General features: G+C 35.0%; 1 protein-coding gene across 1 annotated transcript in view; it reads left to right on the forward strand.

Annotated features, from left to right (window-relative positions):
• Positions 1-528: 528 nt before the first annotated feature.
• LOC104077070 (E3 ubiquitin-protein ligase MYCBP2-like) overlaps positions 529-23726 on the forward strand; it is a gene marked incomplete at its 5' end in the record, with an annotated part of 27899 nt that continues 4701 nt past the window's right edge. The window contains 18 exons of the mRNA XM_009578172.1: positions 529-689; positions 1313-1469; positions 2124-2348; positions 3146-3211; positions 5226-5465; positions 5603-5701; positions 6672-6752; positions 8002-8268; positions 11278-11561; positions 11858-11954; positions 14769-14888; positions 16758-16859; positions 17174-17302; positions 19809-19941; positions 20224-20327; positions 21465-21653; positions 22171-22278; positions 23304-23513. Coding sequence (XP_009576467.1) covers positions 529-689; positions 1313-1469; positions 2124-2348; positions 3146-3211; positions 5226-5465; positions 5603-5701; positions 6672-6752; positions 8002-8268; positions 11278-11561; positions 11858-11954; positions 14769-14888; positions 16758-16859; positions 17174-17302; positions 19809-19941; positions 20224-20327; positions 21465-21653; positions 22171-22278; positions 23304-23513 — 2772 coding nt within the window. The remainder of the gene's footprint in view (positions 690-1312; positions 1470-2123; positions 2349-3145; positions 3212-5225; positions 5466-5602; positions 5702-6671; positions 6753-8001; positions 8269-11277; positions 11562-11857; positions 11955-14768; positions 14889-16757; positions 16860-17173; positions 17303-19808; positions 19942-20223; positions 20328-21464; positions 21654-22170; positions 22279-23303; positions 23514-23726) is intronic.

Genomic DNA, 23726 nt, shown 5'->3' on the forward strand with positions numbered 1-23726 from the left:
CCATAACTCACCCTGCTGGCCCACACCCTCTTTGGTCCTCTGCCACTGCCTTTGTACCCACTGCCCAGTGGAACTTGGCTCCCAGTGCACTGCTGTTCTGATACTGACATGCCTGAATCATTATTTTCACAGCTCTAATGAAATAAAGCAGCTGATAACCTTAGCTTAATTAGCAAGTTTGCTGTGATTCGGTTTTGCTGCTCAAAGAAGTTATTATTGACAGCTGGAATATGTTAATCTTTCTAGAGGCTTTTTCCTTTTTTTTTGTTAAGTTATTGCAATTTAATGTTTCACATTTTTAAATCATGAGAAATATCTCGTAGTATACTTCCTGAATTTCTTGTTTGGTGTTCATGTATAACTTGCTATTATAAAAATTCTCTGACAGGAACTGCTTTGAAGTTCACATTCATTATGGGATTGTTGCAGTTATTCTTAAACTAAATACCATAAACATTTTTATTTCTGTTTATTTAATCTTTTTGTCTGAAAGCATGTTAACAACATACAAATTGCTTTGCATCTTAGGAGAAAGACACAAGAGTATGTGAACATCCTCTGTCAGATATAGTGATTGCTGGTGAAGCAGCTCACCCATTACCCCACACTTTTCATCGCCTACTCCAGACAATCTCTGATCTTATGATGTCTCTTCCCAGTGGTAGTGCATTACAGCAAATGGCCTTAAGGTAAGCAGAAATTAAGAAAATTCTTAGAAGGCTGGAAACGTTGTAACATTATAGATTAAAAGATTTTGCAATGCAGATAGGAATTTTGAAACAGCTTTATGTTCTTGTGTGAAAAGGAGCACGTGTATCCTTATGCATAGGCAAGATACATGTAAAAGATGTATGTGTGCATTTATACATATAAATACTAGTATAAAAGACTTTGTAGAGAAAAATGTATTTGTTCTTAAATTCTGTACTATATACACTATGAAAAAATATATATTATTGAATAATATGGTAGTATCTGTGTGTATGTGCATGGTAGTGTAATAGCTTTTGCTTGGAAATCTGTCATCTGAATAGTATCCTTAAACTGTTTGAATTTTTTCCAGTGTATCTGTCTCAAAGATACAAATTTAATAATAATGATTCTATTCACTGTTAAAATTCTAAGAAAAGTTTACTCCTGCCTTCCTCAAAAAGATGCATACTTAAGATACACTTAAGATCCTGCAAAAATTTGAAGTTAAAGGTTTATAGAAAACATTTGGAGAAGCAAAAATGTTATTAATAGCTTTGCGGATAGGTTATGTATTTTAAACAATATTCAAAATTTTGAAATCCACTAAATGTGTTTTCAGGTGCTGGAGTCTCAAATTCAAACAATCTGATCACCAGTTCCTGCACCAGAGCAATGTTTTTCATCATATCAACAATATTTTGTCTAAATCTGATGATGGAGATAGTGAAGAGAGTTTTAGTATCAGTATTCAGTCTGGTTTTGAAGTCATGAATCAGGCAAGTATTACACCTCTCTCTCAAAACTAGAGGTCAATTGTGAACAGCCTGTACTTACTATAATCATTCTGTTTGAATTAAAACATCTTTTATTGAAATGTCATATTTCCTTGAATGTATCTCAGTTTGGGATCTTCTTGCTGATATTCAGGTTCTCCTATTTAGCTTTAGAGGTTCAAATATTGTCACTTAGCCTGTATATCATTCAAACCTAAATTTTGGAGCAGTGCTTGTAAGTGCTTGTTTGCTAGTAAAGTATTTGGGGATCTCTTATAGTTCATTTAGTTAATTAATTTGGTTCGTTGAGTTAGTTCATTTTTTAAATGCTGCATACTTCCAGTTCCTGCTTATATCTTTTTTTCTTCTGTTATTCTGACGAGCACAAATTAGTGCTCCTAATGAATATCTTTAAAGTGCTTTCTTCTATTTATTAAGACATTTAGGCATTTACTAATATATTCTGCTGTTAGCTATTAATACTTTCTTTGGTTTAAAGGGCTGAATAATTTGAACCAATAAGTGACAAATTTCTTCTTTAATTCAGAAAGCATATTCCTCAGAACAGATATGTCTGTATCATTTTAAAAATTTTAAATAATGCCTGTATTTGGGCTTGGTTTTAGATATTTTAAATGGTCTCGTTTGTTTTCCCAGGAACTGTGTATAGTCGTTTGTCTGAAAGACCTAACCAGCATTGTTGACATTAAAACATCAAGCCGACCTGCCATGATTGGTAGCTTAACAGATGGATCTACAGAAACATTCTGGGAGTCAGGAGATGAAGATAAAAACAAAACTAAAAACATCACAATTAACTGTGTAAAAGGAATCAATGCACGTTATGTGTGTGTTCATGTAGACAATTCCAGAGATCTTGGGGTAAGAGGAAAGTGAAATCAAATGTCTCTCATTGAAGGTGCATAGTCAAAGTTGTATATATTCATCAATCAAGAACCACTGTTTCTTTGTCCAGTTCAGTTTGTAATTATAATTCAGAAGCTCACACTTTATAGTAAAGTTTCTAATTCCTGTGGTTTTGAAAGCAGTACCAAATATGATGAGACCAATTCAACTGAATTTGCAGTTTGCATGAACCTGAGACTGGGAAACTTAGTTCTTAGTGGCATGTTCAAATGAAGAGTTTTCATACAATCTAAACTATTTTCTAAACTTCTCACTACCACAAAGTACAATTGTCCACCGTGTCCCACCTCAAAATTTCTACCTTTTCACCTCAGTTTGTCTTATGCAGAGTAATAATACTTTGTAAAACACAGAATTGTTAAATATAGGGAAATTCTAACATGGTTAATTTAAGTAACTTTATGTATCATAATAATGCTGATAGGCCACAACTGAGTATCTCAGAACTGTATCACCTTGCCAGAAAGAGACAACTTGTTCACTTACTACATTCATGTTTATTGATCTGTACAGTAATGTTACAAATATATCTTCATTTCAACTACAGATTTTCATACAAGGAGCAAATTAATTTATTTTTTGAGAGCTGTGCTTTGAAATTCTTTGTCCTTGGTTTTGATCACTTTCAAAATTTATTTTCATAATGAAACAATTTGTCTCTCTCTTATGTACGTACTCTCTTAATATGGAAGAAATAGTCAGAATGGTCCTCAGCTGAAGTATTTTGTTCTTATTTTGCTTGTCTGTTGCAGAACAAAGTAACTTCAATGACTTTCCTAACTGGCAAGGCAGTAGAAGATCTCTGCAGAATAAAGCAGGTAAACATTTTAACAGTTGACATTGAAAAATTGCTGTCATTTTTTGGCTGCATATAGCAGAGGCCCAACAAACTGTTTGGTTTCCTTTAGGGGTACTTATATCAGAATATACCTGAAATAATTGTATTAAGTAGTATTACATGTTGTTAGATATTCTGACGCCTGGCTTCTTAGTGTTGCACTGTCATTGCGTTCTGTCTGCTTCACGGAATCATTTTCATTAGAGAAATGCAGCTTAAGAGTGAGAAGTAGAACACTGTGAGAAGGAGAAAAATTATTTACCCTCAACCCGAGTTTTTCTAGTTATGTGGTCTAATACATGTTTATAGCACACATTTTACCCTGCCATTTTAGTTCTCAACTTCTGGTAGCTGAAGACTTCTATCCAAAGACTCAAGTTCAGAATGGTATTCAATCTTTGTACTTCTGTTGCTAAGCCAAATGATAGATGCATGGTTTTTACACAGAGAACAATGTTTTGACACTGATGTGACCTATCAAAGATATTTAAGGTTTCAAGCAGGCAGTTACCATTTTGGGCTCAAAACTTATATTATTTGGATTATTGACAGTCAGTGGTAAGATTTCTTCAAGAAGAAGCATTGTCTTCCTATAGAGGAGTGGTTTGCTTTTCTCTACCTCTTATCCTCAGAGAGCATTTAAGGCAAAGATACATCTCCAAAAGATGTTACAAATCTGAAGAAACTAAACTTTGGTGCAGTGGGCTCATACTAAACAGTGAAATGTGAGTGTGTGTATATATGTAGACAGGTATAAAGTTTGTGTGCTTATTGTCTGTGAGTCTATGTATGTAGATAGAAAATATAGATGGACACACCCCCTCCCTCCTTGGAGAATTCTTTTTTTGAGAAGACTGACTTGGTATGTCTACCTGTCCAGCTAAATAAAAGAAGGCCACGGCAGAGCTCAGGCACTGGACTTGTGATCATTCATACAGCTTGTTAGCTCACTCCCTGGCTTTGTTTCTGCCTGCTCAAACTCAGTCCCCAGGCATTTTTCCAGGGATGGTTTTCTCCCAGAAGACAGGCAAGACTAGATTCAGCTTTGCTCCCTCCGTGCTGAACAGTCCTCTGACACTTTTCCAGCAGGTTTTTTATCTTCAAGAATGCCAACACACCATACCCTAATTCATGCATACCCTCTGTCTCTTGATATTTAAAAAAAAAAAAAAAAAAAAAGTCAGTCTTGTCTGCTCCAGCACAGTTCAATGCAGACACTGAGAATTAGTGTAGAAATGGGAAAAAACAAATATTAGCTTGATTATAAATGAGCCTTTGGGCCCTACGGATGTGAGAGAGGGCTCACTTGGTTCAGGGCCAAGTGTAATTTAGGCCCACTCGGGTTGCTCTGAGCAATGGTGTGAGGCACTGCACCCCATCGGGTTTTATCTTCCAGTAGTGACATCACAGTTTAAATCATATAACGTTAATTACATTCTTTTTTTAAACCATATTTATTTTAAAATAAACTTAATTTGATATAGTTCATCTGTCTTTTTTACAATTATTGAGTCCTACATCTCTTGATAAGGATATCAGAGATTGACTTCCACAAAGTTTTCTTTTGCAGGGGTTTACGTGAATAGGGATGGAATAACTTAAGTACTGATAATAGTGTGTTATATTTTCAGATAAATTATGGCGGCTTTTTTTTAAATTAAAAGTAATGAGCAAATATTTGTTCAAAGTGTTTTTTTCAATATGTGAACTATTGCTTAGAGGATAAAAGGGATAGATAGCCCACTATTTTAATAGGCTTTAAAGACAATAGATGGGTATATGTAATTTTATTTAAGTTTGAGATTCTTTTTTTTATCTGAAATAATGAAGTTGAATATTTTTGTAATTAAGCATGTTAGTCTTACTGTTCAGAATAAAAATTTCATAGCAAATACTGTATTAGTTCCAGTGATATATAATAGATTTGTTTTAGAGGTAGGTGACTTTTTGTTTGATGTAATGTCAGTTCCCATCTTTATATTCCTGTTTAATAGGTAGACTTGGATTCAAGACATATTGGCTGGGTAACAAGTGAACTTCCTGGGGGTGATAATCACATCATCAAAATTGAATTGAAGGGTCCAGAGAACACCCTAAGAGTTCGACAAGTGAAAATGCTTGGATGGAAAGATGGTGAAAGCATTAAAATAGCAGGCCAGATTTCTGCAAGTGTAGCTCAACAAAGAAACTGTGAATCTGAGACACTGCGAGTATTCCGACTTATTACATCCCAGGTGGGATTTTAACGATGTGTTATGCAGTGAAATTTACTGTAAACCTAGACTTTCAGTTCTTTATGTTTTAATGTAAAATGTCACATCTGCACAAGTTTGTCTTTGAGATAAGCTGATTGTCACTGTCTGTCTTCCAGGTATTTGGAAAACTCATCTCTGGAGATGCTGAGCCAACCCCAGAACAAGAAGAAAAAGCACTGTTGTCTTCCCCAGAAGGAGAAGAAAAAGTACACAATGTATTTATTTGTATTCTATCAATAATACTTTGCTGAAAAAGTGATCCAGGATGATTTTCAGTATTTTTCCTATGTCTTAATGCTACATAATTTTCAGATCAAAACAGAAGTAAAATGTCACAATTACTTATTTTTTAAAAATTTTAATTAGTAAATTATAAGTGGAGCATATGTGTTTAATGGAAACATCGTCACAACGGTGGTGCAAATTACGCCTACAATTATAGAAGTACTTAACACCTGCAGTAATGGTCAACCTGAAAGTCCTTCTTGCCTATCTTGTGCCTTAAGAGGGTCTCTGTTAATGTTTAGAGAAAAAGTATTAAGAAACTGCACTAGTATCCTTTTACCTAATATAGTCTCCTGTCGTCCAGCAAGGATTAGTTTAAGAAGTATTCCTGAAAAGGTCGCTGTATCTGGACTGTCATGTTTAATAGCCAAAATTGGACTGTCCTCAATGAAAGTAATTTCGTTTTTCAGATGATATATGGTTTTGCTCTACCCAGTACCTTGTGGCAATAAGTTCCATGACTGAATTATTCATTTCGTAAAAGTGTGTTTTTCTCACGCCTGCTGTGTGGTAACTTAATTAATTGTGTGTTCCCTGTTTCTTTTATTGTGAAATATATAAACTGAAAAGTATATTCTGTGCACTGATTTACAAAGACTTAATCAGTGATTGTATTAAGCTACATTGAGAGGCTGAATCTTGGATAATTATACTTCACTTGTTTTGCTTATTCATTATTTTATTTCATGCTCAAATTTCCTCTTAGAAAGAAAGTAAATACATCTAGGAGGTATTTATTAACCACAGTTAAATTGATCTTGCTTATATATCTTATTTCTCTGTAACAAAAAGCTACAAACTTTTAGAACAAAAATTGTTGATATTCCATGTTAATTGCTACAGTAATTAGGAAATGTTCTTGAAACTCTTGACCTAATATTAAATATGCTTTTTATGAAGGCAACATCAGATGCAGACCTGAAGGAGCACATGGTAGGGATCATATTCAGCCGGAGCAAACTGACAAATTTGCAGAAGCAGGTTCGTTCATTTTGAAATGCTTTGAGGATTAAACGTTTGTGTATTGTAGTAAATATGCTCATTTTCAGTGAATATAGTACCTTTTACTTGACACTTTCAGTTCTTTTGTTGTTCTTTATAATCAAATTTTCGTTTACATTTTAAATAATATGTGTGTGTGGTTTATATGAAAAATCTGCTGAAATTGACACTGAAAAAATCAATTTTAATAGGATAGAAACTATCCTATTAGAATCAATTTCAAAAGAATTTAGTTGTGAATGGTACTTATTAGTATTTGCTGATAATAATAGCATAATAGTAGACCCTCTCAAATTTCTAGAAGCGGCTCAGTGACAGAGTTGACATTCTTAGTTTTGCATGTGTATTGTCCCCATTTCTGTCATCAAAAAGTATTTAGGTTTGATAAAATTTAATCCTAAAAAGGTAATCAGTGCATAGATTCTTAAATTATTCTTTCCTGCAGTCAACTGAAGTTTGGGTTTATGGTTTTCTTACTTATCTTTGTTTTTCTTAACATAAAGCAGTAGTTAGAGTATGTTTTTTCTTTTGGTATACTTGATTTTTTTAAATATACCAACTAAAGCATCTTTTATATTACCTTTATTACACCTATCATGAGACAAACATTGCTGTAAAGATTTTCACAGTAATACAAGAGGCCTTAGATTCATGTTGAAGTTTGTTGGATTAGTAAGTCATGCAGAATCTACTTTTTTGTCACCCATCTTAGCAAACTTTAAAAACTCTTAAATATGCTTTTTAGCGTGCTATTGGTAAAATGAAAACATAGTTTCTAAAATTTTTTAAGCTTCCTGAATAGTAAACTAAACAAGAGACTAAGTCTTTTAATAAGTCCTTTTTCTTTTGTGGGTGTTGAGTAAATGTATTTTTTTGGGGGAGTTTGTGTGTGGTTTTTTTAACCTGAATTCTATGTAAAAAGCAAATTAAAAGGCAGGAACTAAAACAAAAAAAAGATTTATTTCAATGACATTTTCCAGAATGAAGATGAGCAAATTCTGCATTAAATCTAAATCTTAATTCTAAAGAATTGTATCTAATCCTTACTCTAAATTTAAATCTAAATTTTATTCTTCATTTGAATTTATGTTGAAAAGTAGTTGAAGCACAGGCCAAATTTCACAGGCTTTCCATTTTAGTCATAGTTGTGAAGGTACATAAAACACAATCTCTTTTACTTTCTAAAAGTTTTTCAGAATTACTGTGTATTTGGATTCTGTTTGGATAGGTATGTGCTCATATAGTCCAGGCCATACGAATGGAAGCAACCCGTGTGCGTGAAGAATGGGAGCATGCCATCTCTAGCAAAGAGAACGCCAACTCGCAGCCTAACGATGAAGATGCTTCTTCTGACGCGTATTGCTTTGAGCTGCTGTCAATGGTTCTGGCATTGAGCGGTTCCAATGTAGGCCGGCAGTATCTGGCTCAGCAGTTGACTTTGCTCCAGGACCTCTTCTCATTACTACATACTGCTTCTCCCAGGGTGCAGAGACAGGTGAGTGCTAACTGTTCCTTGTCTATCTTGGCATAAAAGTTTTAGAATCCTATCATTGTGTGCGTGATAGTATAATATGTATTTGAGCTTATTTTTTTGTGAAATGTAATTTTGTGTTTTCACTTCAAAAATGTTTTCCCAATCATACTCAGATCATCTCTATATTCCATATAGGGAATAACTGGAAATAAAGCAACTCATTTTGTTATTGCAATCATGAGGAGAGGGCAAATAGAAATTTATGAACATTTAAAAACAAATTACAGAATCTCCTTTTGGAATTTAAGTGTCAGTTGTTTTTGGTTTGTTTTTTTTTTCTTCCAGTTTTTCAGTGGGTTAAAATTATAAAGTTTGATGTGTTTGATATATAAATACATATACACCCCAGCACCACCACAATTTGACTGTATAAAACTATTTGCAGGAAGTACAAACAGTGTTGAAGGGAAGGCAATGAAGGCTACAGTTATGAAATAAAAATAAACTCATTTTTGAGTAAGCTTTTAATGCTTTGTCTCCAAGAGGTAGAACTGAGGTGTAGGAAGCCAAAATTGCTTAATTAACACTTATGTCATCATGAACCTAAATCAGCAAACTATTCTGAAATGCCTTTGAGTAATATCACTGTTCACCTTTCTTGTCGTTATCCTGAAGGATGTTGGATAGGGCAGGATAAATTGCTTTCTCAAACCATATATCAAAGGGACATACAGTTTACTTGGCAGGGGTTGTGGCTGCAATGAAGAAAGATGCACAAGAGCAATTAGTCATTTTGTGTGTCCTAATAGGGATCTTTTATGTAAGCACACGGCCTTTGTTTTGGAGTGATATTGCAAAGGCTTCTTTAGCGAATCTGAACTTCACAGTATTCAGTGAATTTTACTTCATAGTAACCCCATTGTTCATGTTTTCAACAGATTCATCCATGTCCTGTTACGTATGTTCAGTTTGTAAGGTATTTCCTTTCTTTTGCAATGACTAAGAATTCTCTTTTTTTAAGATGAAAGTTCAGATTCTGAAGTTGGCCCTGCCTTGTGACTGGCAATATTTAAATTCAGACCAGTGTTATGTATTACATTCCAGAAAAGAGACTTCTTAAAGTTCATGTATTGCATTCATCTACTTTATTTATAAAGGACAGCATCATCCAGAATTATTACATATAATTGCTAAGAACCAGACGTGCTCCTTTTAAATATCAGAGCTGTTAATTTCCCGTTTCTCAAATGTATGAATTTTAAAAGCTGGTTTATTTATTTATTGCAAATAAGAATTCTGTATAAAAAGCAGTTAAGTTTTCAGGTGTGGAAGGAAGCTAGTGAGGTAACTGCTTATTTTTTAGTAAGATCTCATGCCACTTCATTGTGGGGAAAAGGTCTGAGAGAGCTACACAGTTACCCCCATCTGTATGTGCTGCATATGCTCCAAATGTTGGTAAATATTTGCATGATTTGAGGAGGCTAGCTTGTGGTTGCTAGCTGGTATGCCTTCTCTAGGTGGATTTTTAGTTCCTGTTCCAGAAGTTTTTATGTTTCATACTCTCTACTTTTCTTTTTCCAATTCTTGCCCTTTTAATATAATGTTTGACCTCGAAGCACAGTGGCAGCTGGAATTATGGGATAACTAATGACTGTCTTGCTAAAACATCATAACAGATGAAGCAGAGGCTTCATTGGTTGAGATTAGACCTTGAAAGAGTAGAGCATGGTTGCTCAAATGTGCAGGACCTAAAAAAACAGCGTTGTTTGAGTATTTCATATTATGCGTATATAATGCCCATATAGCCTGTATAGATAAGGTCAGAGGTTTTTAATTAGCAGTGTCTGTTACTGATCTGGCATAAGTCCTTAGCACCTTTGTCTTACACTCAGGCTATGAGTGTGGTAGTGTGGAACTAGACAATTCCTTTCTACTCTTAGTATCCTCAGGTAGAGCTTTAATACCTGTTTCTCTCTGAACCTGAATGTTTTCTGCCTGAGTATATGTGTATTTATATGCACATATTACAACAAATATATAGACATATAAAATATTTGCTTTAGTACAGTTCATGCACTAGCTTGTGGTTGCTAGCTGGTATGCCTTCTCTAGGTGGATTTTTAGTTCCTGTTTCAGAAGTTTTTATGTCTCACACTCTCTACTTTTCTTTTTCCAATTTTCTGAACCGTTACAACGTCACATCTCAGCTTGCCTGGAGGCAGATACTGCCCCGCTTAGTAATTCTGATATATTGCAGATATGCAAAATACTGGTTTTCTTCTTAAAATGTAATCAGTTTTTCAGGACAACATTGAAGGCTTGAGAAATTAGATATGAAATGTTAACTCCTTGAGCTTTCATACATCCTGATTTGGATCAAACTTTGCATGATATAGCCAATTTCAACCCCAATTCCACTAGCTGGTAACGTTGAAGCATATCGTTTCAAGACAGCTCCTGTTAGATCCAGAGCAATTGGCACAGATTTCCTTTTCAAAAAATTCCAGTTAGAATATCGCAAGGAAAACTAAGGGAGGGGGAAAAGAGTATCATGGAAGAGAATCATGATTTTCAGTACCTCGAGGCAAGTACTTTGTTTTCAGAAGTGTAAAGTGTCTCTAACTGTTCTATCACAGAGTTTCTGACATCTAAAGATTATATCTAAAGATTATATGCAAAGTGGGTAACACGTCTGTAAAGTGCAAGCAAATCAGAGTTATACAAACATCTGTATCACTGTTATCATAAGTCCAGTACCAACCATATTTTAATTATTTTATGAAGACTAAGTATTGTTTGAGTGAGATTGGTTCTGGACTCCTCAGCCTTGTCTCACTGAGTATATTAATAAACACTTCAAAGCAAGATAAAACCTTACAGAATTTCTTACAGGTGTGATTTAAGTACAGAAAGTAGATTCAATCCTTCTTACTGAAATAACTTGTGAGGAAGAAAAAAGACTTTATTTGATTTTGCTTGAAAACTCCAGCTGTCTTGATAAGAGTTGTGGTGTTCTGATTTTTTTTCTAGGTAACATCATTACTAAGACGTGTTTTGCCTGAGGTAACCCCTAGTCGCCTGGCTAGTATTATAGGAGTGAAGTCTCTTCCACCAGCAGATATAAGTGATATCATTCACTCAACAGAAAAAGGAGATTGGAATAAACTAGGTATCTTAGACATGTTTTTGGGGTGCATTGCCAAAGCTCTCACTGTACAGCTAAAAGCCAAAGGAACTACTATAACAGGGACAGCTGGCACTACTGCAGGCAAAGGAGTTACTACAGTCACGCTTCCAATGATCTTCAATTCCAGGTTTGTTTAAAAATATGTCTATATTCTCAAGCTAAAGGCACAAAATAATTACATTCTTTGAAGGCAGTTATGTTGTCTTTTATAATCTTTGTTTTATAAACAGAAAAAATTGTGTAACACTTTTACAGTATGAGTCATGTTATTAGTGAGTTTGATTCAAAAAAAGAAGAAGGAAAAAAAAAACCACCACAATCTACCATATGGTGAATGTGTGCACTATTTCTTTGTGGTGGATTTTGACAAATAGTAACTAATTACTTGAATTTATTTCATGTATTACTATATGTCCTTTGCAGCTATATTCGGCGAGGTGAAAGCCATTGGTGGATGAAAGGTTCAACACCTACACAGATTTCAGAGATCATTATTAAACTCATTAAAGACATGGCAGCAGTAAGTTTCTGTCCTTTATATGTGTGGAGGATATTCAAATATTGCTGATAATGAAGAGTACATTTTTTCATTACTTTCTATTACAGTTAGTATTGGGTTGAGCTGTTAAATGTGAGTTGTCTCAAGAAGAAAAAGGTATAATCTTCTGGTAGAGTCTAGTCCTAGGAGCAGTAGGAACTGAGTTCTGGTTCTGCTAAACAGAAATCCAGTTTTGAAATAACCTTTTAAATGCGTCACTTGGACCAGAAATTTAAGAAGTAAACAATAATTGTGTGTCATTTTCTACATTATTAACTTAGAAGCCTAATTTTTTAAGACTTGAACACTCAGAACTCCAATTGAAAAGTAAAAAGTGTCTGTGGAGTAGGAGAATAGTGTTGTTTTCACGTAACTGTATGTAGATTTTGTATGTGGAGTTTCTGGTTGAGACTGCATGTTAAGATTGACTTCTTTCAGTCTTATTGAAATCTATATTTATAGTTGTTTATTACTTTAAATGTCTGGGCTGAAATTTTCCATAGTTGTATCTGCTTCAGGCAAGTTTTTTGGCAGAAGAATTTGATGAAAAGTGATTCAGCTATTTCCCAGAAACAATATTGGCAAAAAAAAATAGGATTTGTATACGTTTAGGGGAAAGGAGTTTAGTTGGAAGGTTGTTTTTGTTTTCCTTAATTCTGTAGCTATTTCAGTGAAGTACTCTAAATGACCCAGATTTTCCTCTGTGATTGCCCTTTGAAAGCTGTTTCAGTATGTTCAGCTTTGGAGTCTTATTTTCTAAACCATTCACTGTGCTTAGATTAAGGAGATCCCTTCTCAAAGTTGCTGAAGCTGGATGGGAGTTCTCTGCAATTGCTGCTGTTGATTCTGACCACAGGATTTCAGAATCTCACAATTCGTCTTTAGTTAAGAGTTAAAATTAAAGTGTGTCTCATCCCTCAGCAGTGCTGGTCCATGCATAAAATGATCACTTAGTCTTTGCTTCAGTTGCTCCAGTGGCTAGAGGGGAAAGATCTGTTGTAGGTACCACTGTGATTCCACATGATGGATTTTTGTTTCTGCTTACTTTATCAACACTTTAGCAAATTGCACATAAAAACTAGGACCAAAAAAAATAGCAGTTGTAAAGACAAGTACTCAGAAGATAGTAAATGCCAGGATTAACATGGTGCCCCCTGTATGTATGTGCCCATATGTTTTTCTCAGGCACCCCACTTCTTTCAGTGTCTAAGATGCAACATACATTGGGAATGAATTGGGGGGGATAATTTGTTCAACATTTGTTTTTTTAACGGTTGTTGCCAGATCGTTTGTAGCCATTGTTGGTAGGTATGCTTTGGGTAAGTGGGAAAATGTCAGTGAAATAGTGGATCCTCTTCTGCAGCATTTTTAAATAGTACTGGGCAAGTCTTTTGAAGCAAACTCCGTGGGCCTTGTTTTATGGGATTCTGGCTCCCATGATGATGGGAGAGCCTGTCCCTTGATGAACAGCTCATCAAAACTAAGCTGAGCCCAGACTTTTGCCAGGAATAAAAGAAAGAGGTTAGTAGAAATAGAAAATGGCTGGCTGACTAGAATCAGATTGCTTGTATTTTTGTCTAAGCAGCTCCTCTAGCCATTCGAGACCTTCACCCATGAAACTGTTGCATTTGCTAATATCTGGTTCTCCAAAACCATTGCAGAAGCTAGCAGGAAAGTTCTTAAAGCTCTGGAGTCAGATATGGCAACTTGCATGCATATGCAGAGTATGCTAGGCTCCATCTCCCACATACCTGATAGTTTTCCAGTAGTGCTGGCTGTTGGATATACTGGTGTGGGTCTTGAATTCTCTTTAATGTTTAATGTTTAAGCCATTCTACTTGGAATGAATATGTAACTATTTATTACAAAAAAGAAAGGGATCGAGTCAGATAAGGTGTAGTCCTCTCAAATGTGGATATAAATCCCTCTTTCAATAGATTCTGAATTGCTTACTTAAAGTGTAGCAGCTCCTAAAGGAATGATTGGGACTGAGTTTACGCTGAAGTATTCAATAGCCAGACAACAAGGACCCTCCTCTGCTCTTGTACAAAGTAGAGATCTGAACTTTATTCCCTTTCATTCTAAATGAGGGAGACTTGACTGAGGCCATTCAAGAGTTGGGAGTACTAACATTTCTTGATTATGTTTTCTAAGGGACCTCTGTGGTTTAGAGTCCAGTGAGTCTCAATTATTTCTGTCACCTTCAGCATGAGGTTTAGAAATGTAGAGATTACATTAAGAATTTAAGGATTCAGCAGTCTCTGAATTGAGAACTTTAGGATATGAATCAGTGCCATAGGCTCAGAATCTTTAAGGTTTGTTTGGAAAGTATGCCATAGTTCTGATGTCTCCTGTGTGTACTCTTGTTTATTTCTTTCAAATATATAAAAACTGTGGAGAGTATTCGAGAAGGCTGAGCTAGGCGAGTGAAGCTGATTTCTCTAGGAATGCACTGTAATCTCTGTGTTATTCACAGTCACTTATTTGTGCTACAGTTCTCCACCTTTCTTTCTCCAGGGCGGACTTTCATTCTTTCATTCTTCAAATCATGTTCCCTCTACCTATTCCAAGTTAGTTATTCCAGTAATTGCTCAGATACTACCTCAGTCAGTCACCTGAGTATTTGAGGGCTAATTTTTACCAGATCTGTCTGACTTGTCAGTCATCCCTGGCTTCCTCTTTTTCTATTCTAATTTGAGATCCTAACCTGATGTTGCTTGTAGCAGCTCTAATTACAGTTTTAGTTGTTCCTAATATTAATAAAAGCTGTAATAAATTGAGTTTCCTCTTTAACAGGGTCATCTGTCGGAAGCTTGGTCCCGTGTGACAAAGAATGCTATTGCTGAAACCATCATAGCTCTGACCAAAATGGAAGAAGAATACAGATCACCAGTGAGGTGCATTGCAACAACCAGAGTAAGAACTTCACTAAACTTAACGTTAGTTCATCGTAAACGTGCAGTAGGAGCCCATCCATGAGCCTTCCTATATTTCAGAAGAAACTTCCTTATACAGGCTGTTTCAGGAAACAATGCATACAGTATACAGTTTATATTCTCCAAATCTAGCTGTGTGCATAATGGACAAGTATCATAACTAAGGCAATCATAGAATCATAGAATTATTAAGGTTGGAAAAGACCTCTAAGATCATCAAGTCCAACCGTTAACCCAACACCACCATGCCCACTAAACCATGTCCCTAAGCGCCTCATCTACACTGTTTGTCCTAATAAAAGTCTTGCTTTCTCTGTGTCACAGCAGATTGAGTTTTCTTCTTTGTGGCAGAAATACACCAGTAAAAACTGAATTGTAATGAAATATGTATCTTGGGTACCTCCCAAGTAATGAAGAATAAGTGTTATGTTTATACATTTGGGGTTTTATACTTGAGGTAATTCTGCTTTATGTTTGTGATACTTGCCTTTTACTAAATTTATGAGATCATCTGTGTGGAAAATTGCACAATATGTATCAGTTGTCTTTTTCCAGCTCTCCACTAAGTGGTTTGACTTCTAGGTCATCAGCTGCCACATCTCAAGGCTATTGTGAAAACCCTCAGTAACAAACATTCTCTAGGGCAATTAAGCTAAGCTTCACCTGTGTTTTAGCCTCAAAATGAAAAATCATTTGCTGAACCCTTTATTATTTACCTGGGGTGGGTTTTTTTCTTTGTCTTTACTTCTTCCATGAATCTTTTATAGAAAATGGTATTAACTTAACCTTAATAGATTGCTTGAAATACTATGAAAAGCATACTTGTAAATTATGACATTCCTACTATCTTAGGGAGTACAGATTTTGGCTTGTCAAGCATAATAATTACATGTAAAAGAAGAGGTTTGCAGTGGTTACAAGCATTTGACACTCATGTTGTTTTCCATCTTGAAAGGCTGTCCTTTTCGTCCCCTTGCTCACATAGTCTCTGCTCTTTGGAAGACACGGCCTCAGAGCACCACCAGCTCCTGCTGTCACCGTGTTAGTTTAATCAGGTCTTAGAGGAGCCCTGAACATCAGCCTAGCTCTCCTTGTGAATGAACTTAGTTCTGTCATGGAGGTGTGGTTTTTTGGGGGGAGTCCAATAGAGTTTTTTCAACAAAAGCCATTTTGTTCCAATCAAACCTTTGATCAAAAATTATTGCAAAATGCAGCTGTCAAGTTTGGGTTGCAGGCCTAGGGACAAATTTTCCTCATACAGCTCATCTCTTTAAACATTTACTGTAGTCAGTGGAGAGGAAGAGAGAAAAGCTTCCTCTGAAGAATAGTTAGCTTAGAACCGTTTTCTAGGTAATCTCAAATGCCCCGTGCAGCGATGAGAGAACATAGGGAACCCAATCTCATTGAGCTAAAGTTTTGTTGTTTTGGGGTTTGTTTTTTTTTGTTAGTCTGTGTCCTTGAATTTCTTCTTCTCCCCCAAAGCCTGCAATGTTTGGGAGTGATATGCAAGTCTGCATTTGCCATATTTCTCTATAATGTACCCTGGTTGATCTTTCTTCACTGTTTCTCTCTTGTGTGCTAACTGCTGTATTTATGATCATAAATTGACATACCTGAAAGAAACAAGGTAGTTCCCAAAAGTTCAATAAGTTTTATTGTGTGCTTGACTTCTTTTGGAAAATAAAAAAACTTGCATTGTATGAGCAGGCTTCAGCTAAAGATGATGCAGTTTGCAGGTAACAGTGACATTCTTATCTGCCCAAGTTTATATTTTTAGTATTTGGGATTTTTTTTTTTTTTTTTTTTTTTTAATTTCTAAAACGTTTAATTCTACCTTGCCTTTCAACAGCTATGGCTGGCCTTAGCATCCCTCTGTGTACTTGATCAGGATCATGTTGATAGACTATCCTCAGGAAGATGGATGGGAAAGGACGGACAACAGAAACAGATGGTGAGACTGAAAATCATATCTTTCTGTGTTTATTTTGATTTATTCAATGGTCAGAGAATTTAGAATAATGATAGGGAAAGGTAGACTTGGCTTAACCTTATTCCTCCCTGTAGTAAATTGGGGCTTTTTGTGTGCAGGAGTAATTTTAGATACTGATTATTCTAAAGATACAATTAATAGTCTAAACAAGCTCTTTATCCCCCTTTATTAATTTGGGGGGGAATGACTGGGGGGAAAATAAAAACAGATGCTGAAAGGAAATGAGGGATTTAATAAAGAGAGAATTTTTTTTTTTTCCCTTTTTTTTTTCCCAGCCAATGTGTGATAACCATGATGATGGTGAAACTGCCGCAATCATTTTATGTAATGTCTGTGGGAATTTGTGTACAGATTGTGACCGATTCCTTCATCTCCATCGGCGAACAAAAACTCATCAGAGACAGGTAGAGTATACATGACATCATGTTGTATGCACTGCATACGTTGTGTGCATTTCCCCAATTAATATATAAGCAAAAAGCAGTAGCAAGTATCAAATCTGAAAATGGTGTTTTATTTTGGAGATGGGATAGATAAGTTTCCATTTAATTCTTTTTAGTTGTTTTTAGTTAGATTCTCTTGTCCTTTATCTTTTTGAGAAGATTAAAAAATCATGTAGCAGTCCCTAATTCTAATTTATGCTATTATGTTTTTCTCTCTTGTTCTAACATTGTTTAGGAACATTTTTTAGGAGAATCTAGGACCTGCATAGACTTTCTTAAGTATACATTGGTTCTTTATTCCTGTTATATCTCCTTTACTACTTCTATCATATGAGTCAGTGCTTGTCAACCCCTTCATTTTGAATGTATATACATTTTTTAATATCCAGGAAGACCACTTGACAGCAAACATGCCTACTGGTTCCCTTATGTCAGTCTTCTGTTATTTTTCAATATTCCTCCAGCTCTCACTGTCTTTTCACAGATAAATATGTTGTCATATCCATAAGCTTGAAAATTTCCTGACTTCTTTTGGTTGTGTTTTTAGGACTGAAACGTCTTTCCTCTTTGACTTAGATGAGTTTTTACAAATTGTTGTGTGCTCTGTTAATTAGTGTTCTTTTGTGTTATTCTTTTAACCTCTTCATCTCTAAACTTGAAACTACATTCTCCTTGGAATATTTCTTTTTCTCATTGAAATTAATGTTGGAGATGCCTTTACTTCTGAAACTACTGAACATTTCCTCTTTCTTGACACTATTTCTCTTTTGTGTTTTTTGTGGTCCTTTATTTTCCCTTTTCCCTCTGACTACTTACATTTGTACAAAGGCTAAAATAATAAACCTCATTAATAAAGTTAATTCAAGGGAAATCATTCCTCTTCTCCCTCTCCTAGAGTGCATCTACATTAGCTTTTTAGTTAGGATCAGGAATGGGCTTTTGAAGCAAATATGATCATCTCTCCTTAACGTACTTTGATTTGTGTTATAGAGCAGCCTTGGAGTGCATGAACGTGATTCCTTTCAGGTGAAACTAAAAACAACAAAAAAAGATAAATGCAGGGACACACTGCTAATGGTCTTTCAGTGCAAGGCATCAGCTAGTCTAGGACACACGTGATGTAAACATCAGATCATTGGCACTGAGTTTCACTCTACAGATCTCCTCCTTGATGCGTCAGCATTTGCAGTGTAGACTCAGCCTGGAACCTCCATGTGGATCTGTTATCTTGTATTTCTTAGCCAGAATCTTTGCAATCCCCTTTGAAATGTTCCTGTTTTGTCATCCTAAGATGATGATTTTATATGTCTACTCTTCTGTCATGGCACAGCACAGTCTAGTCTTATTTATTTTTCTGATTTCTCCTATATAGCCTGTTCAGATTACAGTTGATAAAAAGTAAGTTCTTATCTCATAGAAGTCCTCATATCTCTCCTTTAATCTGTCCAAAATAGCTACTTATCAGATTTTCCTATTTAATTCTAAAAGCATGTTTAAAGTTTTACTCTTAATTCACCTCCTTTACCTTTACATCTCTCATGTTAAGCCCCTCAATTTAGATTTTAAATTCTGTCATGTTCCCCGTCTCCTGTTTTCTGTTAGCTTCCTGTTCTTTGTCCAACTTCTGTCATACATACCTCTTTAATGTATTTTCTCTCTCTCCAAGAAAGGACAGCCTGTAAGTTACTATGACCTGCTTATGTGAATCCTTTGTGAAGCACTTAGGGGTTTTTTTTCCTGATTCTAATACGAATTAAAACAAAGTTTAAATTGAGTGTATACATCCATACCCAGGAAAATTCTAACTTTTATTGCATTGCAGGTGAAATGAATGAAAACAGAACTGCCTTCAAAACTTAGGAAAGGAGAAAAAGAAGAGACTGTATAAAGTCTACTGTATAAGGATCTCATGCAGTTTTTTGATTTTGCAAAAATTTTGTATTTTCCTCATTGTAGCCAAAAGTATCCACTGTGTATTTATGTGAAAGTCAAAAATATTAATATCACACACTTATATAATTGCAATTATATAGTACATATTATTAAGACCATAAGTATCAATGTTGCTTTGATAAACCATCCTAGCATGGTTATGTGAAGATATTTCTAATGTTATCTTGTGCTTTTAGTATACTGTGGCCTACTGGATGAGTTAGATAGTACTTATGAAGTCCAAGCTCCGTGTTTTTTAAATTAGAAAAAATGTTGTGCAGCTCTCTTCTTAGCATTGCTGCGCTATTGTTTCCCAGCCATGTTAGCTCAAGTGTTAATTTTATATATTCTTACTTTTAAAAACACAAAGCCTTTATCCATTCTGCAATATGTACAAATTATGGAATGCATAAGAAAAATAGCTTGCAGTAGACAAACTCCACAGAATCTATAAAACATTTGATGAAAATCCAAAGAGACAGTGACAAAAATAACATAGAGATGCTATTTAGTATCTGTTTGGTTAACCTGACAGGTATTCAAAGAAGAAGAAGAAGCTATCAAAGTTGATCTCCATGAGGGTTGTGGTAGGACCAAACTTTTCTGGCTGATGGCATTAGCAGATTCTAAAACTATGAAGGCTATGGTGGAGTTTAGAGAACAGACAGGTAAAACACAACTGTTATTACTTGCTCTTTATCCTGATTATTTTTACCTTTTAAGTGAGCATTTGTCCAAAAAAAAAACCAAAAACCAGTTGGGGTTTTCACCTGCTTTAGGGCAATGCTTTTAATTGTTTGTTAATAAAAATAAAATAGTTCAACTGTGTAAGAATTGTTGTTTTTCTGGTTGTTTTCTGTGATTGTTGTTTAGATGTCTGTTGTTAGAATATCACTCCCTTATGTTTCATTACAATAATTATCGTCTTTTTTTTACTTTTGTGGATCTAGGCAAACCGACCACCAGCAGTTCTGAAGCATGTCGTTTCTGTGGATGTAGGAGTGGAACAGAATTATCAGCAGTGGGAAGCGTTTGTTCTGATACAGATTGCCAGGTGTGTATTAACAAATATCAATCACCATTAATTACATAAATAGAAGAGACTGTAGGATCAAATTGATTTATTATTTTAAGTAAACCTTGTTCATCCCTGTGCTCCATTTTAAAACAGACCTCTCATATGAAAAGGTTTGAATATTGAATATTATCTTATAATTCAAATACTTCTGAGTTTGTAAATGTTTAGTTTAATTACAGGCTACAAACACCAATAGTCAACCAAAATACGCGGTCGTTTCACTATTATCTTCAAAAGTATCTCAAGTTTTCACAATAGCATTCCAATTATAAAGTAAAATATACATTGTCAACATAAAGTGTAGTGTACTGGAAAGCTTGATAAAAGTAGTTTGCGTAACAGCCTGTTTATTATGTGAGCGTAGAACATTTAAGACTTGGCCAGGTTTGTCAACTGCATCCATGTGTCCTGAGCGTTTTTGTGCCCTACAGTACAGGTACAAGTGGCAGAGGGCCAAATCCTAACCAGTTTCTTATCCCACCCTATTTATTTCAGTTTATGTGTGGCAAATTTGTCTACTTTTTTTCTCTCTCGGTCTATTGAATATATTTTATTATTGATACGTTAATTAAGTTCAATGCGTTGCTAGCTTCTGGGCAACTTTTATAAGTTTTCTACTTACCAGGGATAGGAATTAGAGGTGGTTAAAATAGCATTTCCATATAAAAGTGCTTTATGCTGATTAATGATTAGCTCATAATGTGTTCTTAAGAGTGGGTTACTTCATACCTTTCCTGAAAGACCAAAATCTGCAGATATCTTAAAGGCTATTAATACAGGGCAAGTAATGTTTATGCAAGATGCATTTAATATACAAAATACACATGGAGGATTAAAGAATATTTCTCTTTATATTAAAATCAAATATTAAAATCTAAAAATTATGGTTTCATTGTGCCATTGCTATTCAGGAGTAACCTAAGTGAATGAAGGTATCAGTTTTACTTCAAGTACACAAAATGTGCAGTTTTTCCCAAGTACGTGCTGTAGCAGTAGACACGAATCATGATTCTTTCGTCTTAGTTTATTGCACGAACCAGCACTCCTTCAAAAAGCGACACTGTATCAAACCATTCAGTGGAGAAAAAAAGATTAATTATTTACTTTTAATAGGAGTATGCTAAAATTGCCTGCAGCAAGACACACCCCTGTGGTCATCCATGTGGAGGCGTTAAGAACGAAGAGCACTGTTTGCCATGTTTGCATGGCTGTGATAAGAATGCTACAGCTCTTAAACAAGATGCTGATGACATGTGCATGATCTGCTTTACTGAAGCACTTTCAGCAGCACCAGCTATTCAGGTTTATCTTTTTTTTTCCCACTTTTAAGTGATTAATATTATGATTGTAATATTAAGTGTGGAAGAAGTTAAAATATAAAGCCCTTCAAATTGTACTCTTAAAAGTTTCAAAACAGACACCGTAACAATACGTAAGTTACTTTAAAAGCTTTCTTTCTGTCTGGCATTACATCTATTTCAAGAAAGTAGATTGTATCAATTTAGTTTGCTGTGTCTACTTTATTAAAAGTAGACATATATAAAAATATTTTATAAATGAGAAGAATAACTGAGGTAATTAATGGATACACTTCATATATATTTCATATATCCACTGGTGGTTTTGGAGTGGAAAGGTTATGATTTTAGTGACCATTTTATATTCTTTCTCTTTGTTAAGAAGAAAATAACCGTCTTCTAAGATTTTAAATAAATTAATTTTGGAATTGATATATGTTGCCACTTATAAGCAAGTAACTACTTCTATTTTAGTGGTTAATGTAACTTCAGTGTTCACTTACATGTATTCTTTTCTAAAGCTGGACTGCAGCCACGTTTTCCATTTGCAATGCTGTCAACGAGTCCTAGAAAACAGATGGCTTGGGCCAAGGATAACTTTTGGGTTTATGTCCTGTCCTATTTGCAAGGTAAATGAGCTATGTGTTTACTGCCTAAGTCAAACAAGTTACCTAATACTGTTTTCCTTTTCTTTTTTTTTTAAATAATATATTGTTTGTTACAATATAAATCAGTCATACGTCACTTGTTTCCTTAATTTCTTGTATCAGTAAAGAAAGGGTATCATTGATGCATCTTTTTACCTTCCCCTACTGTTCCCTGAAGTAAGGGTCCTCTTAAGAAGAAAGCATAATGCAGACATCATCTTAGTGCTGTTTTATTCTTAGCACCATCATCTTGTAAATTCCCAATATTTGGGGACGGCGGGGTGGGGAAGAAGTAATCTTAATGAACATTATCTGAAGCAGGAAACTTGGCTTCTCTATTTTACTAACCCCTTTTAAAGCTGCTTTGCTTTTCAGTATGAGGACGGAGCTGAAGAATATATGTACTTAGTATAGCTTAAGTTGCTAAAAATTTCTCTTGTATTCTACAAAGTAATAATTGCTGTAAGCAAAGGCATATGATAGCTGCTGGGAAGGAGAGCACCTTAACGCCCTAGGATTATGAAATTTGTGAATGGTCAGCCATTCTGTATGCTGTGTTTCTTCCTTCGTGCTGTATTTTGGTAATTTATGGCAATAGCTTGTAATCATTAAATGATAAAGAGCTGGCGTAGAGGACTGTCGGTCATTATTCTTAATTGCTGAGCAGTAAGTCAAAAAGGACCAAAATTAGAGAAAACATACAATCAGAATATTCCTGTGCTGTGGTGAATTTTTATGTACCCTTTACCATCCCTCTGTGGTTGTTACAGTCTGTTGTAAGGGCTGATGATTTCATATAACAGAAGGCCATATAAAAAGCATTCCTGGTTACTATTTTTGCAGCAAATAAAGTATATACTATATCAGCCATTTTTTGAAATGTCCATTGCCTGAGCTCTTAGGTTTTTATAACATCCGTTACGCTATTTGTTGTTTGATTGTAATACAAATTATCACAGCTGTTGTAATAAAGATGCAAGATATTTTAATCTGTTTTTTTATTTCAGAACAAAATCAATCATACAGTATTAAAGGATTTGCTTGATCCAATCAAAGAACTCTATGAAGATGTAAGGAGAAAAGCGCTAATGAGATTGGAGTATGAAGGGTTGCACAAGAGTGAGGCCATCACAACACCAGGTGTTAGATTTTATAATGACCCAGCTGGCTATGCTATGAACAGATATGCTTATTATGTTTGCTACAAGTGCAAAAAGGTATGACTATTAGTACTTTCTGAAATTAAATGTGTGTTATGATTTCAAAAGTATTTTCTTTAAGAATGGAACATGTATTTAGTGTATTGTGTATGGAGTAGGAAAGCAGGAAAAGAAATTGTTGTTAAACCATAATTAAAAAAAAGTGTTGAGCAAATTAGATGTACATAGTGTCTTATCTTGTAAAAACTTGGAAGTATATACAGAGCGGTT

Source organism: Fulmarus glacialis, unplaced genomic scaffold (genome assembly GCF_000690835.1).
Source record: "Fulmarus glacialis isolate BGI_N327 unplaced genomic scaffold, ASM69083v1 scaffold1845, whole genome shotgun sequence".
NCBI lineage: Eukaryota > Metazoa > Chordata > Aves > Procellariiformes > Procellariidae > Fulmarus > Fulmarus glacialis.